Raw genomic sequence first — 20,202 nt, 5'->3', positions numbered from 1 at the left:
CTGTTTTATTTCGATATGACTCATATTTACGTCTACCGTGAATGTATGACTTATTCAGTATATTTCATTATCATTATTATTATTATTATTATTATTATTATTATTATTATTATTATATTATTATTATTATTATTATTATTCGTTTCGAATAACTTTTAAGTATTTTTGGAACAACTGAAGTCGGGAAAGCCATGCGGGATAGCTGCGTGTGTTTTAAACCTTTTCTTTCACCGGAAGTGCACTGAGAGTCTGCGCAATTGAGTCATCAAGATTTGACAACTTCCCAAAGACCTATTGTCATCTCTCACAGCTTCAGATGCAGTAAATGTCAAATTTATCGATATATTCTGATTGCAACATGATTTGTTTGTTTAAAGGGTTTTAGAGGTTTTATCCTTTTTTAAATAAGGGAGCTTTACTCGCCCCATTTCCGAGAAAACCAGCTGTCATATTTTATCTGCATCCCATGATCTCACAACGTCGGTTATCACTTTGCCCTTAGGCGTAGGAGTTACTGTTCATAATATAGTTTCTGCAGTTTCTTTGTTACTGAATACGATTTCTGATATAACTATATTTATTTTTTTCTGTATTTGGAAATAAATATGAGACCTATAAATCTGAAGCACTCCTGTCGTCCTGAAGTTGGCTGAACAGCTTAAGAAACTGAATTTTTTTCTTTACAGTTCATATGTACAGAATATCATACTTAAATTAAATGACACTAGGCAGGAAAACCTTAAAAGGGGATAACTTTAGGGTTTTTTCATTAGAAAAAGGCCTTCAGTGTACAAATGATCAGTTTCGTAGAGCCTTTCAATATCTGAAGTTGGAGAAAAGTGCCATGCCAGAGACTACATGTCTAGAATTTTGTATTAGGCCCATAGACCATATGGCTTTAAAAACCACACTCATATTGGTCTTCTAACTTATTTTTTTTTATATTTACCCAGTCATAATTTATTTGTTCAGCTGCTATAGCTTCATTTTTCTCCTTGAAAATATTGTTTTTAAACCCCCCAAAAAAAGAGCTGTAATTGTTAAGCAATCACTTACAGACAAACGTACAACATTGCAAAATAGCCATAACACATTTGTACAGTTACTGAACCATGAGAAACCTAATATATCCTGGTCTTAAAGAGCACTTCTTATTTGACCTGCGACAAATTCTGCCATTGAATATATGTTTAATTTGAGGCAGGTGGATTAAACAAATGTGCAGATTAATATTTGAGAATCCCATAATTGACACAAACATGAATCAAGAAAGGCTTAGTTTTAAAGATCAGTTGAAAGAGATAGTTACCTTTTATGTACTTTAAATGTCTGTAAATTTTGTTCCTACAGAAGACATGTTGTTTGTGCTCTGAAGTAAACAGTGGATTGTTTATGTGTAAATACATCTCTTGTTCATGAAACATTGAAAAATGTTAAAATGAAAATGTGAATAATTGGCACCTGACTAAATTAATTTTTAAGAAAAACAAAGGGAGATTTTTCAGACAGCAATAATTATTTGACTATATGAGCAAAAGACCAATATTGAATAAGGATAACTTGTGATGTCCAAAAAAATGTCATTAACAATGACCGGTATGTTTAATAATTTTTTTAGCTTTAGAGTGCTCTTGAGTATTTATTTTGTTTTTTTTTTTAGGATCATAATTGAAGAAATGGTTTAACAGTTGAAATCCAGAGTTTAGTGTGAGAGGAGTGAAAGATTGAAAGGCAGGTTTTGCTAGAAGCTTCAACAGAAGTTTGAAATATATCAACACTAAAACCAGATATTGTAGAAGAGAAAATATTGGCCACCTGTCTGTAGAATGTAGTAGAGTAAAGTAGGTTTTTATAATTTTGATATTTACAATGTAAAATGTGCTTATTTTAATAGCGGTTCACCAATTAGATCATTTTCTGGGAAATTATATATGGTGTTCAGTGTCCTAGCTAGAGCAAAATGGAGGGTGCCGCGCCCCTCTGTCCCTATTGAGTGCCCATTTACAATTATCTGAATGGCCCTTTAAGATTTCCTCTCTTGTTGATAAATTACCCCAAGCCAATTAAGACGTGTCACCATCATTAACTACATCATGTCGTAATTAACCTTCAGGTAATTATGGGTGATCAATCAGCTGACCAGGGTTATCGGATAATGATAGACAAGTAGAAAATGAATCCAGATTGGATCTATAACCATTTTATGGACAGCCAATCATTGGTTAATAATTAATTTCTACTGAACTATTAATTTTACAAATATTTTCAAGTCTCATAGTATGTCATTAATATAAAAAATCACTTGCCCTTATCACTAACAGGGGTTAACATGCTGCCTCACTGCAAGAACATTGACAATTTTAGTCCACACAACTATCTGATCATATTGAAACTGAATTCTGAACTCTCTCACAGGGGAACATACGGCTTTAGTAATACAATTCCAGCTCATTCACCTCTATATTTGTGTGATATATAAGATGTATCTGTTTTCTAAAAGCACTTGGTCATGTAAGAGAGGTCTTTCTGGTACTTCCTGTTACTTTAATATAACCAAATATTGATAATGTCACATATCCTTCTTAAATATTACATTTCTATGTGACAAAAGTAAGTTATAAAGTAAAATAATATACCAAGACTCATTTCTGAATGGTTTTGTAAAAACTTACACTTTTTTCACTGTCTTGCATTCAAGATGAGAATTACATATTGTGTACCTAAGTACATGTTATTGAGATTTCATTCACTTAAACTTACTAAGAAAAAAACTTTTAACTTTTCAAACTTTGTTTACATTGTTTCAAGGTCAATGGGAGATAACTCTTTACCGGGTCCTACTAAAAACATGATTTTGACTCTGATTCATTATCGCAAACTCTGTAAATGGTGTTTTAATTATGTGATTAAAGTTTTAATTCAGGTCCAGTGGGTGAATTAAATTTAATGACACGATCAGCATTTTTAATGATTCATTGAATTTAATGACAAGTTGAACAGCAAGTTAATTACATAATTAATTTTAATCAATTGATTAAGGTTTTTTAATTACTAATTAAGATTAATGACAAGTTGAACAACAGACCCCTGGTGTTGCTTACTACAGTATTAATATTGCAAAGGTGCATTTTGTATCATTTCTAGGGGTTTGAATAATTATGCAAGAAAATTTCAGCAGTTTTAACATTTCTTTTGCAACTGCTTACTTACATCATCTTCAATTTATTTCATCCTCATAAATGTTTTCCTCACTGATGTTTTAAAGGCAAATAATCCAACTTAAAGGCTTTACATGTTACAGATGGGTATGTAACTGGGTCTGTTTAGTTAAAACTTGAACTAGATCGGTTGAGTTCTCAGAAAAACAGGTCATTGACATAGTGATACATGTAGATTTGTGACTTAATTTTACAGATGAGTTTACCAAGACCATCAGGACTGAAGGCCCCATCCAAGATTGGGAAGCCTACTGGGTTACCTCTTCCAAAGTCAGCATCCACACCAGCCCCAGACAGAGCCAAAAGTAAGTGTGGATACTGGACCAGCAACTATTTCAAGCTTGAAGTAGAAAACCTGTAATATTAGAAATAATTTTATTAGAAATAATGGTTTCCCTTTTAATTCTCATTAACATTCATTTTCCAAATTAAAACAAATGCAATGTAATGATATTTCTATAATAAACATTGCTCCTTTTTACATCTGTCCAAATGAGTTATATTTGGCAAAGAGAAAACAAAATTGTCAGGTGAATGATCTGCCAATTAATTTATTACTTGTTATGTCTTTGATCTTTGTATTTATAACTGTGTACAAAATGTATGTGCATTTTACAATAGACTGTTCTTACTCAGAATATTTTATAAATTTATTCTTAAATATCAAAAAATAAATGTAAAACAAAGATTATGATTATGGTGTAATCATGACTTATTAGTTTAAAAATACTACTATTATGTTAAGTTTGTTGTTTGAAGTTAATTGTTTTGCATGCTATACATCTAAAGCTGACCTCTCAACTTCGAATAGTTGACCTTCAACCTTGAGATAGATGTGTAAATTTCTTGGTTTTTATTGCAGGAGTTATTCCAAGTAAGTTCAAGGGTTATCAATGGATCATCTGCCATTGATGCTTTATTTGTAAATAATTGGGTGTTCAGTAGGCCACTCCAACATAAATATGGACAGGGCATTTTCTCTGCATTTCCTTACTTTAATAATTTTTTCAAGATCAAGTTTCAAAGCTTCAATTTAAAGCTTTTAAGTGTAACATTAACATTTTTATGTGAATTTATTATGACCGAAGCAATATTGAGTATGAATACTTTTCTTTACTAAACAAGACAAACTGTTTCATTGAAAACAAATCTTCCTTAGTGCATGCATTAATGTACATTCTGAAGACGGCCTACATGTACATTTTTAACCATTTTAACATCTTTAATTGGGTTTCAATGAGTGACTACTGTAACATGGAAGTTGTACATGTATATGTTAATTTCTAACAAGTGCTGAAGATTTTTAAGGCTATAACAAATAATAAACATTCTTGGATAATTGGAAAAATAACATAAATGATTGTAATATATTATACATTTAAGTCAAGTTTTTTATTTGATGTAATTTGAATATACGATAAAGTTAGTTTTTTTACTATCATATTTTCCTCTAACAACTGGCTATTCAGTCTTAAGAACCTAGGGTTTTTTAAGTTATAACTGATTTAAAGTTAATGGTATTGAAAAAAATTGTCCTTGTTCTCTCCATTTAATTTCACTATGCTTCATTGCATGCCGGCAGCCACATTCCTTTTCATGTCTTCTTGCATTGAAAAATCACGACCTCGCACACATGAAGCTGCTGACTCATGATAATGATGAATATCTTAAAACTTAAACAATAATGTGTTATGATTGTAGGGATTTAACATCCGAGCAGCAATATTTCAGCTATATTCAGACGAGAATAATGTTTTAAAGAATATAAATTTTAACTTACTTTGTATATTAATATAGTACACGTTATTGTCAATTTTATTATCTTAACTCTTATCAATAATGACATATTTTCATTTCTCAATGTACAGAATCTATAGAAGTATATGATTTCAGGGATGATTTTCTTCCACTATTTAGGGGACTTCATTTTTTCAAATCCTGATTTTTACCTTTATTTGACTGTATCTGTACATGAGATTTTGCCAATGTCAGTCTCCCAGTTGTTTCTCTGAAAATCATCCCTGTTGTTTATAACATTTGTAATTTTAATACAATACCACTGAAAAAAGTTTAAAAAGTCTTATTTACAAATAAAGAAAGAGAGGTTCAGGAACTATCTGTGCTGGGCAATGTACAGTCTGCTTTTGTCTTTCCTGATCTATTAATGACCTTATTTCTTCCTCATGTGGATTACCAGTTTGGTTTACTGTATAGTAGTTTTGATCTATTTGGTAAAGGATTGTTAATTGACTTTTGTATTCAATTCAATTACGTTAAAGTAGAAATAGATTTAGTGAATATATACATGTAAACAAAGATGTTGTATCGTTAATTCTTATACATAGATAATTATTTTTGCATGAAGTTTGCAATTTTTTATATGACACAAAATACCTGAATGAAGTTTAAATGATCTTTCTTTTATTTTATGATTCTTCTTTTAGAATTGTCTTCAATATTATTTTATGGATGTCATAGATGTTTTTAACTGTGTTATCATTAATGCATTGTTGTCCCCCCTTTTTTTTACTAGAATAGTTCTTGTCTGTGTATGTTGAAAAGAATTGAATGGTCTTCAAATTATGTGGATAAATGATTGTATTTAGATTCTTCTTCAGTAAAGAGTGGTTTAAATTATTTCACCACTGGAGATGGTAAAATTACAATTTTCAACACACGAGCCTTAGGGAGTATGATAAAATCTTAATTTTACCATAGAGAGTGGAGAATTAATTTAAATGAATAAAAGGCTAAAGGAGAATCAGTTTCTCCAATGAAATCTTTTGAAAACTTTAATAATGTAAAATTGGGGCAGGGGAATCTTACAGAAATTTGACCTCCACCTGGTGGTTAAAAGTCATAATAATAAAACAAATAAAAATAATCGTACACAGACAGCTGTAACTTGTTTTCTTTATTTACTAAATAGTGTTTGACCAATGGTTATTATAAAAAAAAATATGGAACAATGTGTAATACATATGTTAAGTCAAAAGGAAAAAATATTCTTCAAGCAATTTCCATGAAAGCATTAACTTTTAAAAAAATGAAGTTGAATAGCCATTGGGAGATTACTGCCTTGAGAATTGATTTTTATTTTTTGTGTGATATTTGACACAATTCTACTGATTTTAGAAATGATACTGTGAGGATTTTAATCATGTCAGAAGATTTTGCTCAAGAAAAGTATGGTCATTCTTTTGTGTATTCAGGTATACATGTATCTATTACCTACATGTATCTTGTCCTTAAACTCTGTAATATACATATACATATTTATTGGATCTCTAAGCTTCATCTCAAGTTCTCAACAGTGCACATGTATTTTGATGCTGTTGTGTGCATGTATCATTTCTGAAATCAGACTTGTATAATAATTACCTCCCTTTATATCTGTGTTGCTATCATCTTCGTTTATGTGTTGCTAGGTGCCATAGCTAAAAGTGCTCGTGCTGCAGGTATAAGTGCTACTCAGGCAGATAAATATGCTTCCAGTGTGCTTGGTAAACTTCCAGGTAATTTATCTTTCAGGGGAGACAATTAAGATATTTATTGGCAGTCAGTTATGTCATATATCTGTCTGTTTGATTGCCTGAGTGTATTTGTTCTGTTCATTCTCATTATGGAATATTGTGGGTGTAAGGTTCAATTAACTTGATGAATTATTGGCAATAAAGAAAAGTTATTGTTATTGTGTTTAAAATCCCTTTGATCTTGCTATACGTTGATTTTCAATCTCATGCCTGTCAAGTGAAAATGAAAATTATCCTATAGCTGCACAACATACGTGACGTCACATAGCACTCCCCCGAACATTAGTCTCGAAAGAAAACTTTACAGTCCTTATAAAACTAACATATTTAGGTGAGGAAAACTGAAAATAAAAGAAAACTAATAACTTGCACTTTAGCACAACAGCAATAAACAGATCATTTATATTTTTTCTACTTGCGGGAGTTTCTCAATGCTCATCTCGTCTGGCAGCTAAGCTGCTCAAAGAGATCAGCATGAGGAACTCCCTCTCATTGAAAAAGTATTCAATAATCTAATAATATCAACATGTAAGCAAAGGAAGTGTGATACCAGGTTTAAATGTTTATTTGGATAGTTTTGGTAGCAGCATGCTTTTTTGAAAGAATTTCCATAAAAATCTATTTAAGAGGTGTCTTGTTAAGAGAAATCTTCAGGATTTTAAGGACTCTAAGGAGGGAAAATATACTTAAAGTAACTCTAATGGAAGGAGAATCAAGAAAATAAAAGTAATTACCTCAAAAAAATTATTGTACTGCAAACAAATAAGAAACTTACCATCACCCAAAAAATGACAGGGAGGATTTTGGGACAGAGAAATTTAGATACATGATACATGTGTATATCTGTCTTGTGTATGCACATTTGTAGCAGAGTTGAAATAGCATATAACTGTCTTGCTGCATGACATGAAATAAACCCACTAGTCTATTTTTAGAGATGAATTATGTGTAGACATTGCAGTGGGTTTGCTTTTTCTGTTGTTGTCGTGCATGCTTGGATTTTTATCTTGCATCCCGTGCTTTTTACTCTGTTGTTTTAACTATATGGCATACAAAGGATGAACTCAAAGCTTAGAATCAGATTCTTAAAGCACATTTTCTTGAATGGATCTTACTGTCTCTTTATCAAAGGGTTGACCAATGTATACATGTACAGAGAGTTGAGTTTTGACCAAGTTGAAAAACGCATGTTATTTTCCCATGGAGATCGTAAATAATTTTCCAATAAGATTTAGTTATTTTAGATTACTACTGTACTTTTGATCTTATTTATTATGACAAAATTTTGTGAAAACATTGGCTATGTTTAATACATGTAGTGAGACAGCTAAGAATTCACACATATTGAGGGATCACACAGCTCATCTGAAAGCTTTAGTGGTCAAAATATCCATAAGAATCTGTCTCCACTTAAAAAAAAAACCCTCCATTTACAGTTTCAAAATAAGCAGCTTACACTTCTGTTTGACTAAATTGAGGTTTTTCACACACTACACTTGCTAATCTAAGGCTTGCTAATGCCAAGTAGTGAAAGCAAAAACCCATTTGGGAGGAGTCTAATAGGCTAGTAAATCTGGCAGTTATTGTTGATTCTATGTCAAAAACTGTCTTGTAATTCTATAGGTCATTAAAATTACAAAAATATGTTCCTTTTTTTTTAAGTAAGGTTTTCATGTGTATAAAATATGTTTAGCTTGCTCAGTAATGGTATGTTAATTACATATATTTGGCACTGATTAAGTACAGTAAGAATACACTGTAGGTAGTACTTGACTTTCCTGCCAAATTATAAAATACTGTATGATGCTTGACAGGAAGTTTAACCAAGGAAAATTAAACTGTGAAGTTATTTAAGTATTTTATTTTCCTATTTTAACTATTTTTTTTCAGCAGTAAAAATGCACTTAGAGAAAAAAATTGTAAATTTAACAATTTTCGATGGGTTTCAAGTACATGTAATTATGTTCAATTAAAAATATAAGTACTGGTACATGTATTTTTTAATTAATTTTTTTTTGCTGTTTTATACAGGAATATACCTATTACTTCTGATTAGTCAGTATTAATTTTTTATTTACTGGATGTTTTAATTTATAAAAGAAATGAAAATTTTTGCTTTCGAGCTAAAAAAGAAAGATTTTCAGTTGGGCTATAGGGATTTCTCTTTCAGCTACTAGTGAGCACACTTGTCCCTTATGTTTTAAATATATGGAAGGGCTTAACTACAAAACCATACCGTATAACATACATGAAATGTAAAGAATGTTAAATATATGGAAGGTCTTAACTACAAAACCATACCGTATAACATACATGAAATGCTAAAAGTAGCAATCTTACTGTGACTGCCATATTTCTTTACAACTGTCTACATGTTTTGCCTGCCAGGCAGATATCTATCCACTCCATTAGAAGGAGTTGAGCATGATGTTGGTTCATCTCTTTTCAGTTAAATGTGTTTAAATTATGTCACAGGTCCAGAAGTAGAGCCACCACCTTCACCAGTAGATGATTTTAAGATTGGAGACCGAGTATGGGTAGGAGGCAGTAAGCCTGGTGTTATTGCCTTTCTTGGCGAGACACAGTTTGCCGCAGGCGAGTGGGCAGGAGTTGTCCTAGATAAACCAGAAGGCAAAAATGATGGGTCCGTTAAAGGTGTCAGATACTTTCAGTGTGAACTTGAACGTGGTGTGTTTGCCAGGATATCTAAACTCTCCAGAACCCCTGGCGTTATACCAGCTGCCCCCAGACCAGATGATGGGGCATCAGAATCTTCTTCCTTAAGGCCAAATGGGATGGCAAATAGACCTACAACCCCTAGTGCTACTAGAGCAATAGGCCAATTTGGTTCTAATACTAGTCTTAACAGGGCTTCTCCTGCTACTGTGCCAAAACCTTCCACTAAAGCCCCATTAAAGATTGGTGACAGGGTGTTGGTTAGTGGTAGTAAGATGGGAACTTTACGATACATCGGTGAAACAGACTTTGCTAAGGGTGAATGGGCTGGTGTGGAATTGGATGAGAAACAGGGTAAAAATGATGGTGCTGTTGCCGGCAAAAGGTATGGTGATTATAGGATATGATTGATTGATTGTTAGGGTTTAACGTCCGAGCAGCAATATTTCAGCTATATTCAGACGGTGATTATAGGATAAGAAGCATAACAAGTGGAAGCCAAAAATTAAATTTTGAAAATAATGGAAAATGAAACATTTAAGTGTCTTTAACACTGACTTGGCAAAAGAAAATGCCAGTATTCTCCATTCAGTATGTATTTAATAATGATACATGCTTTAAATATGATGTACAAGATTCAAATAAAACTGAACAATAAAAAAGAAGGACATATTAGATTTGTCTATACTTCACTTTGATTCGATGAAAAACTAATGTAGAGAAAAAAAATTTCCATCCCTAAAATGTTAGTCCTCTTCAATAGCACTGACTTATGATTTTTTTTGTTTTGATAATCTGCAAACAGTGCATAATACTGTTTTCAACAGAAAAAATATGTCTAATTCTGCAAATGATATCATTGTAGATATTTTGACTGCAGACCTATGTATGGGTTGTTTGCACCGGTCCACAAAGTAGCTCGTCTCACATCAGGGGCAGGACCGGCTAAAGCCCCGCCTCCATCCACACCCACTTCTACACCAAGCAGATCTTTAATGAACACAAGTCTCCGCCTATCAAAAGAGAGAAGTGGAAGTCAGGAGTCAGTCAGTTCTATCAGCTCGTCTGCGTCAAGTGTGTCGCGCAGTCGGGTAAGACTTGGAGTCACATCGTTAAATAACCAGGTACATGCAGTTTACAATTTCTATTTCTATCTGTTTTATGCTTTTTAGATTTCGCAACTTGCTTTACAGAGAGTGATATTATTATTGGGACGGGAGAATTTATTCTCATAAGGGATGTGACAGCTTAATTTTCTTTGAAAATGTTTTTTTTTTTTTAATGAACATTCACTACTTTCATATAAGATGTAATGGTTAAAATTATCTAAAAAATCTTGCCTTCTGAGGACTGGAATTGGCCAATTATGATACTTTAAAGTGTCCTTTTAAGATAGTTTGAATGACTTACACTATTCAGATATATTATTTAATTGGAGATTCTCCAAATCACAAAATAATTCAAAAGTTCAGGTGTTAAACAAACATGATGATTAAAGTTATTATTTATTTTTTACAGTTTTAGATTATTTTGCACAATAAAAACAACACAAAAGAAGATTATAACCTCATTTTATTCAGAAAAAGAAATTCATTCTTACAGAACTGTATTTTTGGAAAAGTAAAGATTTGATCAGAAGAAAAACACTTAGTTTTATTTTGAACTTGAATATTTGAAAAAAAGGTTAAAATATACCAGAAACTAAAATGACGATATTGAATAACATGTGCTTAGTGGCACATTTTAGTTTTTAGGAAAATATTTTTTTAACACACAGAGATATAAGATGGAGAATAACATTTAACTAAGCTGTACTTTTTAGGAAAATTTTTTTTTTAATACACAGAGATAAAAGATGGAGAATAACATTTAACTAAGCTTCTATTACTTAGTAGTACGTGTAATACAATTATAGCCTTTTCATTTTTCCTTTGGTTAGTTGTAGAAATTGAGTGCTGATTATTTATTTTTAAGTGGATAATAAAATTCATAATTACATAAATTTTCTTCTATAGTGAAACTGGATTAAGACTTTTATGGTTTAGTTTATACAGGTTTTGCAGTATATGACACAAAGTTTGGTAGATTGTATATTGAAATGATATTATAAGGTCTTCAAATTGCCAAAAACTGAATTTTTATTGATTTTTTTTTCTCAAGGAAAGCCATTAAGACTTGATTCCCAAAATTTAAATACATGTATCCTCTATTTGTTGTGTGAATCGTTATGTAGAACATTGATGTACATTTCCAATGAAGAGGCTATTTTTGCATACTTTGTCAGGATTGGGCATAGAAAATAATATCACACTATTTAACAGTCACTAAATTTTCAAAATAATTTGCCTTAAAATCAGCTCCAGGAGGTTTTTGACATTCTAGCACTCCATACTTTTTTGTACCCATCATTCATTCATGTTCATATATAACTTCACGTTATAGTCACATTGTTAATGTTAAGTTTTTATTGTTCATAACCTTGCAAGGAACTAACTTGTATTTTTTGTGCTGTTTTTCTTTTTGAGTTAACATAATAACAGGTGTGTAAAAGTAATTATTTTTCATTTGAGATTAAAATGTTTAAACAAAAGGAGGAGTATGAAATTTTTATTATAATTACTAGTCTGCCAAATCTTTACAAAGCAATCAGTCACACTTAAACTTTAGATCTCTCTCTTACTAACCCCAGCAGATTGGTCTTCAGAAGTACTTTAACATTTTTCAAATCAAACTGATGCCAATTGGATAATATTGTAAAATCAATTTGTTTTTGTGGACTTATGTGGCTTTTTCTGATAGGGCTGTCTGCAGCATCAAGAGTATTTTTTGAACAGAAAATGCTGTTCAGGGCTTGCATATGATCATATCTGATGGTCGTATAAGTTTTGCCTTGCCTGTTGTCAGGAAACCAAAATTGTAAAAAAAAAAAAATTTAAAGACACACCAGTTTATTTATTAGGTAATTTTCCCAAACCATGAATGGAATTTATTATTACCATCTACATGTACATGTGTAATTACTTAATTTCACAATCCTTTAAGTTTGCAGACCTTGTCAATAAATATAAAAATCCCATATCAGATGGTAAAAAATTGTCAGAATTTATAGATATGAGACAACTGTATGTATTGAATGTTTTTGTGCATGGTTTTTGCTGTGTTGTATATACTCTAGCATTGCCTGCTTGCAAGTGGCTGTTTGTTGTGAAAGATGTTGTATTAATCTATTATTTATCTGTGCACTTCTCACTTAATATCAAGTCATTTAATGATACTTAACTGAACCATAGAAAACATACATATGTATATATGTGTTATATATCTATGTATAGAAATATTATACATTTTGGATTTATGATTTGTTTTGAGTTTCTGAAATTTTGACATTTGAACAATTTAAAATGATACAATCACTGTATGAACATATGTCCAATTAAATATTAAATGAAGCAGTGATCTCCCCTTCCATAAATAAAGAGTTTTGTTGGTTAACAACACTAATTTTTTAAGCTTTTTGCTAAATAAAACTAACTTTGATATGGCTTGTACAGTGAACACTGAGCTTTAACATTCAGTGTCCATCGATAGGGGAATAAGTCAATCGGCCAAACTTGAAAAAACGAGTGCAAGGTTAAACTTTTTTGCGTTGATCATATAGGAATGTTTGTATGTGTAGTAAGTATGATACCCTCCTGAATTTTTAGTAGGACATGAATTGGCTACTGCATACTGTAAAGCTGATTCAGTATGTTTTTCTTCATATCAAATTTATGGTGAGAACACTTACTTTAGTTAGAATTTCTGTATCGACCATCTTGGGTCCTATTGACACTGCCGGAAGATGAAAGGATTGATTGATTGATGGCTTGATTCAAGTTCAAAATGCTATTTGACATTGATGAGAGTTAAATATTTGTTTGTAGGATTGGTCATTTTTAATGCAATTAGAATTTTAGTAATTCATTCTTTTAAATTCTGAAAAAAATTCTGGTCTTAATTGGGCTTTTTCACCAGACATGTACTGAATGACACATGTCCCACTCTTAACATAGTCACATTAAGTGTATTAAGATCACGTAAGGATATGAACATTTTAAAAGGAGGGTGGACTGTATCTTGTATCAACTTTTAATTTGTTTTTTAGTAGATGAATTTACTGAAAAGATAATAGTTTTTGGTTAAGGGGGATAACTCCATTTTTGCCTGTTCGGCATGTTGCTTTATTCCAGTACATTTTGATTCCCGTCATCATGATTTCTGCTTGTACTGGTCCGAAATGATTGTTTTGAATGTTTATATGAATGCATTCAGAAAGAAAAAATTTCATTAACAAAACCTATATTTTACTAATGTGTTACTAATGTATTTTGTTTAACTCATTTACTTTGAAAAGTAGAGTTTATATCCAAATAATTATTGTATTCATCACCATCATCACTATCACCAGTACCATCTTCATCAATATCATCACAATCATTATCACTGCCATCATCATCATCATCATCACCAATCATCCTGGAGCTGTACAAACACAAACGCTTTTTTCTCCAGTCAACAAGTAAACTGCATGTTTCCTACTATTCTTTGTGTTTGTGTGGTAGAGTCTCTTGTATTTTTTTATGGGAGGTAACTCTATTCATTAGAGTTAGCTCCCCTAAATGTTCTTATTTCAGGAGTAGATAACTCTCCATGACTTGTATTTAACTCCCTTTCTTACATAAAAATGTTGTTCTGATATATTTGTATGTCTTGATGCAAGTGTTGTTAATGAGAATGTTCCTCATATATACATGGCTTATTTCTAAACTTCTTGCTTCTCCTTCATTTAATTAAGACTCTAATAATACACCAGAGGTACTGAGAAATATCACAGTTGTGAAACAAAATGAAAAAAAAAATGATTCCTGAAAACATAAAAAAGCATGTTCAGATATTAGCAGTAAATAAAGCAGTTCCTCATCTTACTGAAAAAAAATTCTTTACCATTCATGCACAAGTCTGTTGCAGTACTGGGGAAAGTGTATCTAAATAAGCACACAAAACACTTGTATAACTTTGAAGTATTCTATTGACAGTAAGCTGATAGCTGAGGGCCATAATGAAAAACTGTTAGACCTGTATAATCCAGAATCTTTTATACCTCCTAATTACCGGGGTAAAAGCAGGAGGTATAGAGTGATTATGTTCCCTGTCAGTCCATTTGTTCCTAGTTTCTTTTTGTAAATCTCCTGATTCTTGTGAATTGAATTGAATGAAATGTGCACACATTCTTCATTAGATGAACCTATTTCTTGAGATGGGAATTGGGATATCTAGTGAGCTATGCTCATAGTTTATCTAGTTATAATTTTAATTTTTTGATTGATTGTGGTTCTAAGTGTTGCTGGATTATACAAGTTTCCTGTATAATGCATGTCTTTCCCCACAGGTAGAATGTATAGATGGATTCATACTTTGGGTGCAGTTAATCTGATTTAGATTTACCTTCATATGTAAAATAGGTATATTGTAATGGTATAGCATTAACAAGTTAACTGTTCAAAAATTTTATATCAGAAATTATCTCGGTGCTCAAAGAATAGTTCTAAGTGCCCTGATGTTAGAGGTTGTGATAATGATTTTTTATGCTTTTAAAATGAGCCAATTTCAAATTCGAACAGTATTTTAATGACTCGTTCATTCATTGCTAAACTTTAAAATTTCCATAGAAGTTCTAAACATTTTCAGTTGTTAATACTCAAAAGTATATGGCCCTTTCTAATGTGAATCATAGGTCTTAGGGATTTAATGTTTAGAATCCATTATATTTGCTTGATTGGTTATATAATGGGTGATCATCTTTATCTCTCATAAGTTTTCTTTTTGTGGTACATTTTAGGAACCTGTGTGTTATGGACACAATATGTTACTTTTGTTAACATAAATTTGATTTAACTTTTTAGTGGCACTCAAAGTATGACCCCAGCTTGACCCAATTTGATACAAGTAGGATAGATGTCTTTTAGGATAAAATTATATGTAACAGGTGGCACATTCTGCTTATTGGACAGGAGTAAAGCTAAAAGAACACTAGGACTACTTCACTTGTAACACAATTTGTTTTTGTTAAAAACAGGTCGAATTATTCTGTAATAGACAGTTGTAGTCAAGAGTTCATTTTCTTTACTTTGTGAAAATTGAGGAAATGGCTGAAATAGAAATAAAAATGTCAGCAACTTCAGAAACCAAGGGAGATAATTTCGTTCATTTTTTTTTTGCCAGAGCAAAATAAGCAATATTTTGCATAGGTGATGGGATTGGCAAGAAAATTTAATAGAAAGCTTTCAAGAAAATCAAATTTTATGCTGTATAAATATTACAAATTTTAGTATATTAATGGGTACCTGTTTATTTTTTTCAAAATAAGTTAAGTGAAACCTATGATTAGTATGGAATGTGGCTCCTATAGATTAGAAAGTGTTAGTTCATTAAGAAATTCTATCAACAGCTACCGTTACGAAAACAACGACAACGGGAACTGTCCAGTACACCATTATCGGTAAATTTTCATGCTACTTCCCTTAAGAAACATGGCATGTTCATGGTTTGGAGCTAGAAAAATAACAGCAAGCAACTATGTTCAGTTACATGCTTAACCAGATTGACAGAATTATGATATTTCACACAGATCTAAAGACTAGTTAAAACTTACTGTGAATAAATTTAGTTTATGAGAATTGTTTACTTTTCTAGTAGGGTTTACTTCTTTCTTGGATTTCTTGGATTTCTAACATGTAAAATTTTCATGTCTATAAATTTAGTCGTGATAAAATACAAAGTTGCAAACCTTTCATTTATATTCTGGTATATGCAAACATGATATTTTGGCTCTTTGGTTTAAGAAATTATTTATAATATCTATAGTAACTCAATGATACACTACAGCTATTGTGAATTTTCCTATTGACATATGCCCTTGGTGGTGAATGGTGAAATGCTGATAGATTTCGTCATCTCTTTATAAAACAGCTACTTCAGCCCTCAAAATGATGCAAATAACCTTAATTAGTATTCCCCTCAATATATTTAGTTGCTCTAAAACATGTGTAGCTCAAAATTGTTCTGTTGGACATAACATATGCAGTTAAGAAGTGATTGCTTGAAATTTTAATGCAGCGGCACAGTGTGTGTTCGAAGAAGTCTCTTATATTCTCATTGGTTTAGACATCAGCAGGAAAACAACATAGCAGTGCATTTTCAACAAGGTTAAATGTGATTTGAGTATGAAAAGCTTCGTCCTTCAAAAGCAAAGCCTTAAATCCTATTAAATATAACCGATAGTAAAAAATGATTATCCACCATAGGCCACCTTCCACCAAAGGAAGTAGAAATTGCAAAATATACTCTAGCTGTAGTGTATATTTTCTAGCTTGAAAACAACATCAATGTTGCCACCTCTTATATTTTTAAATTTCAATTTGTTCAAAAAATATCTTTTAATGACATAGTGAACATAGTCAAAATGGTAGTATATAAACTGAATGTAATTCTGCTCAGCATGGTCTGATTTGCATACTTCAAATTTCCACATGAGGGTTGTTCTTGGGTTTAATCCTCAGTAGCCAGGATTTAAATTGGTCTTTCAGTAGAATGTCTGAGTTTTTTGTGCATTTTGTAACATGCTTTTTGTGATGTGAAGAACAGAGCTTCTACCTTTGTTGTCATTATCTGCATGAGTTTTTTTTTTCATAGAGGAGCTTTAAGTTTAATTTTTCTTTATTACTATGTGAGATATTTTGCTTCAGTTATTGAATTTCTATTGTCTCATCCTTTGCTTCCCAAATTCTGTTGATTTCCTTTGTATCAGTGTCCCTTTTCAGCTTGATAAGACTTATAATTTTGCATGTGAAGCCTTGATCTTTGTGATGTGTATGGCTGCAATAGCTTGATTTTTAAATGAATCAGATTTGCATGTTGCATGAAAGATTTACTGGTAATAGGAATTGCATGCTTAAAGAATTGGCTATGATTATTGTATATGTGCATATTTTATTTATTTATTATTTTACTGAACTTAGTTTTAAATCATGTCTTATGATTTTAATGTTTATATTTAATGTTACTAGGAAGTGATTTTAATTTTTGAATAATGCGGTTTCGTTTAATATTTTGTTTAATGTCAGTATATAAAAAGCTTTTATTATTATTATTATTATTATTTGCTTTTTATTTTAACTGTCTAAAAACTTATTTAAAAATTCAACTAAATTAATTTCTAAATTATCAGGGGAGTGTGGCAGCAGGTATTGCTGGCACTACCAGTAATGTGTGTTGATACAGCATGACGTACCTTGATATCTTGTTATGTATTAAAAAGAAAAAAACAGAGTTTTAGGGTTTTACTCAGCAACAAATTCAAACCATTCAAATGTGTTAGTAACTCCCACCATATCAGTCAAGAATTGAGTGCTACATCTCTGAATATGTGAATGATTGTGACCGGTATCGGACTTCTTTTCCACATCAAGAGGAAGTCTGTATTTTTTTCTCTTTCAAATACTAGTAATAAAATGAGTGATGGTATTTATGGTAAAAATTAGCAGTAAAAGTAGGACTTACATAATAACAGTTGTTTGATAATGGTTATTATCAACAATGAACATCCTTGAAACAGACAAAATAATTCCCTGGTTTGCTGTGTAATATAATGTGTGAAGAAAATGAATTATGGTGTATGGTAAAAAATTTATGATTTTTGAAATTGGAGCCGCCTGTTTTAAAAATTATTCAAGATATTGAACACATGTTTTAAATGTTTTTTGACACTTACGTGTTTTGCTTTGTACACAGAAGAATATCTTAACTTATGCAAGGTAAAAAAAATTTACTAATTTTTTTTTCTCAAAAATTCACAACCCAGAAATGACTTAAGGATTTTCTTTCAGTATGTACATACCAATATTTTCTCGTTAAAATGAAAGGTGTAAGGACCATTTCAATTTTATTTTGAAGGGTTTATTTTTAACGTAAAACAAGCTATTGGCTGTCAATGCCAGGGTTGAAGGTCAATTTACATCCTGATAGATTAACCTTTAAACTTATAATGTCTTTGACCTTGAGCACTTGACTTTCAGCTGAGTTCCAATCTTCATATATGTAACTACTTTCTGATTTTTTTGTGTGGGGCCAACTAATACACCTTAAGGCATGTGAAAAAACTCATTATATCTTCATTCCCTTTCGAATGGTATTTTTTTTCTAGACTACAGATATTTAAACTCATAGATTTAGTATTTATATGAATAGATAGAAACATCCTCTGATAAGTGCAATATAGTATAGTCCAAATCAAGCTATTATTTTATAGTATCATCGTTATACGACCTCTATAAACACATGACCATGGTTTACGTAGTCTCCTACAGTAGTGTTATATTGTATTAGTTTTGTTTTTGTCTAAACACACATTCCATCAGCTAGATAGCTTGCATAAAAAGTTAAGATATTCATTTAGGTGACTTTTTGTTTTTGCAGTATCTTTCAGCAATATTACCTCAAATGCGCATTTCTCATTTTTATCCGTGCACAGTTTCATAAAGAATTGAACTACTTAGTTAATCTATTGAAATTTCAACCAATCAGATGGCTTGAGACCAAAAGATTTGACAAAAAATACTCATGCTTATGACAAAATATTCAAGTAATATGGTTTTATATGTGCAAATTTTGATATCATAATTAGTTTGATTTTTGACAAAGCAATATTTTTACTGAAACAATGATTTAGTTCAATCATTTTGGCCTGTCATAAGTGAAAATTCTCTTCGTTTTGGGGGATAGAGTTTCCACATTTAATGAACTGTTCCTCACACTTGGCTTCCAGGTATGATAAAGAAAAAAAAATTAATTCACAAACCATTGAAGTGATATTGCTGATAGAGCCTTTATGGATTATAAGGAGGTTGACTTATGTTTTAATGTTTTAGGGTTTACAGGCTGACAAACTGCCTTCAAAAGTTCCTGTGAAGTAAAGATTATAAGAAAAGATCATGAAAATCAAGCTCATTAACTATAAAAGGTCAATCTCCTTTTGGTGCTGTCTTGGTCATAGAACTTACACACATTTAAAAACACATATTTCACAAATCAGAAGAGAAAATTCTACATTTTTTAACAAGTTGTATGACCAAGCTAGCATTGTATTAATTTGCATGGCTTACTACTACTAATTGGGGTGTACTGATTTCTGTCCTTTAATTAACACAGGCCAAACCAGGTCATCGACCCAGCACTCTAAATATAACTGCTACAACTTCAGCTCTACAGGTAAGTCTTCTATTTATAGTAGTAACAGTCAAACACACCCCTTCCAATGTCATTTTCCCATGTCACATTTTGGTCATAATTTTCCTTTTTTGCATGACACAATGTTGTTTCAAGCACAGAAGCCTGAATAGAATACCAAAAGTAGCTTGTGAATAAGGAGAGATCAACAACATAAATGCTCTATACACATTAAAGATTGTTTTCAGAAAAGCTATGATGTTTGATTTTCAGGTCTTCATTTGGTTACACATGTATCTAAGTTAATGTCTTTGTCTTAACAATCTGTTGTTTTTCAATGAGTTTTATTTCATTTCCACTTTTAAAACACAAATCTGAAATTATGGTAGTCTTGGTCATTTAGAAATCAATGAAACATCAAAATATTTTGGGTTTTTTTTTGTCTTATTATATGGTTAATCTTTAACAGGGCCTTGTAGTGTTTCTGTGACTTTTTATATAACAACTGGTGG

The 20,202-nt window shown here is 31.3% G+C and overlaps 1 protein-coding gene across 19 annotated transcripts in view; it reads left to right on the top strand.

The window, feature by feature from the left end:
• Nucleotides 1–259: 259 nt before the first annotated feature.
• Nucleotides 260–20,202, top strand: part of LOC148606150 (uncharacterized) — a 62,975-nt gene continuing 43,032 nt past the window's right edge. For 4 of the 19 annotated variants that reach the window (XM_088545317.1, XM_088545313.1, XM_088545312.1 and 1 more), the window contains exons 1-8: nt 260–321; nt 1,661–1,841; nt 3,415–3,523; nt 6,647–6,733; nt 9,227–9,812; nt 10,293–10,551; nt 15,915–15,965; nt 19,673–19,732. In XM_088545317.1, the coding sequence (XP_088401443.1) occupies nt 3,415–3,523; nt 6,647–6,733; nt 9,227–9,812; nt 10,293–10,551; nt 15,915–15,965; nt 19,673–19,732 (1,152 nt within the window). In that variant the 5' untranslated portion in view covers nt 260–321; nt 1,661–1,841. The other 15 variants (XM_088545322.1, XM_088545321.1, XM_088545319.1 and 12 more) reach the window with 11 other exon arrangements.

This window comes from Perna viridis, chromosome 9 (genome assembly GCF_037379345.1).
Source record: "Perna viridis isolate PV_CMFRI_1.1 ecotype Kerala chromosome 9, ASM3737934v1, whole genome shotgun sequence".
In the NCBI taxonomy this organism is placed as follows: Eukaryota; Metazoa; Mollusca; class Bivalvia; order Mytilida; family Mytilidae; genus Perna; species Perna viridis.
This window is presented reverse-complemented; position numbering and strand designations above follow the sequence as displayed.